The sequence below is a fragment of the Merops nubicus genome, unplaced genomic scaffold, assembly GCF_000691845.1.
Source record: "Merops nubicus isolate BGI_N331 unplaced genomic scaffold, ASM69184v1 scaffold18101, whole genome shotgun sequence".
Lineage (NCBI taxonomy): Eukaryota > Metazoa > Chordata > Aves > Coraciiformes > Meropidae > Merops > Merops nubicus.
Genome location: NW_008589213.1, coordinates 19,764 through 20,055, shown reverse-complemented (window position 1 = coordinate 20,055; position 292 = coordinate 19,764). Strand labels below are relative to the sequence as shown.

Here is a 292-nt window from a genome sequence, read left to right as displayed (position 1 = left end):
CAGCCCCTGCAGCCCCCCCAGCCTGGAGGATGGAGGTGCTTTGGGGCTGTACCTGCATCTGGAGGTGGCCCGAGCCCGTGGGTCTCTTCAGCGTGGGAGGAGGGGGGCTGTGCAGCAGCTGCACCGGGTAATCCACTGCGGGGAGCAGAGGGACAGGGGTTGGGGGACAAGGTCACCCAGCCAGGCTGGGCCAGCCCCGGGGGACCCCGCTCACCTGGTTTGCAGGGGATGGGCTGGATGGGCAGTGCCAGCTGGGAGTGCGGAGTGACAGGGAGACGCCGGGTGGCCGGGG

At 70.5% G+C, this 292-nt stretch overlaps 1 protein-coding gene across 1 annotated transcript in view; it reads right to left on the bottom strand.

Moving 5' to 3' along the window:
- Positions 1 to 52: 52 nt before the first annotated feature.
- The window catches only part of LOC103781807 (transcription factor SOX-13-like), a gene marked incomplete at its 3' end in the record, with an annotated part of 2,846 nt that continues 2,606 nt past the window's right edge, over positions 53 to 292 (bottom strand). The window contains 2 exon segments of the mRNA XM_008949531.1: positions 53 to 135; positions 215 to 292. The exon segment at positions 215 to 292 is cut by the window's right edge and continues 79 nt beyond it. Of these exon segments, the coding sequence (XP_008947779.1) occupies positions 53 to 135; positions 215 to 292 (161 nt within the window).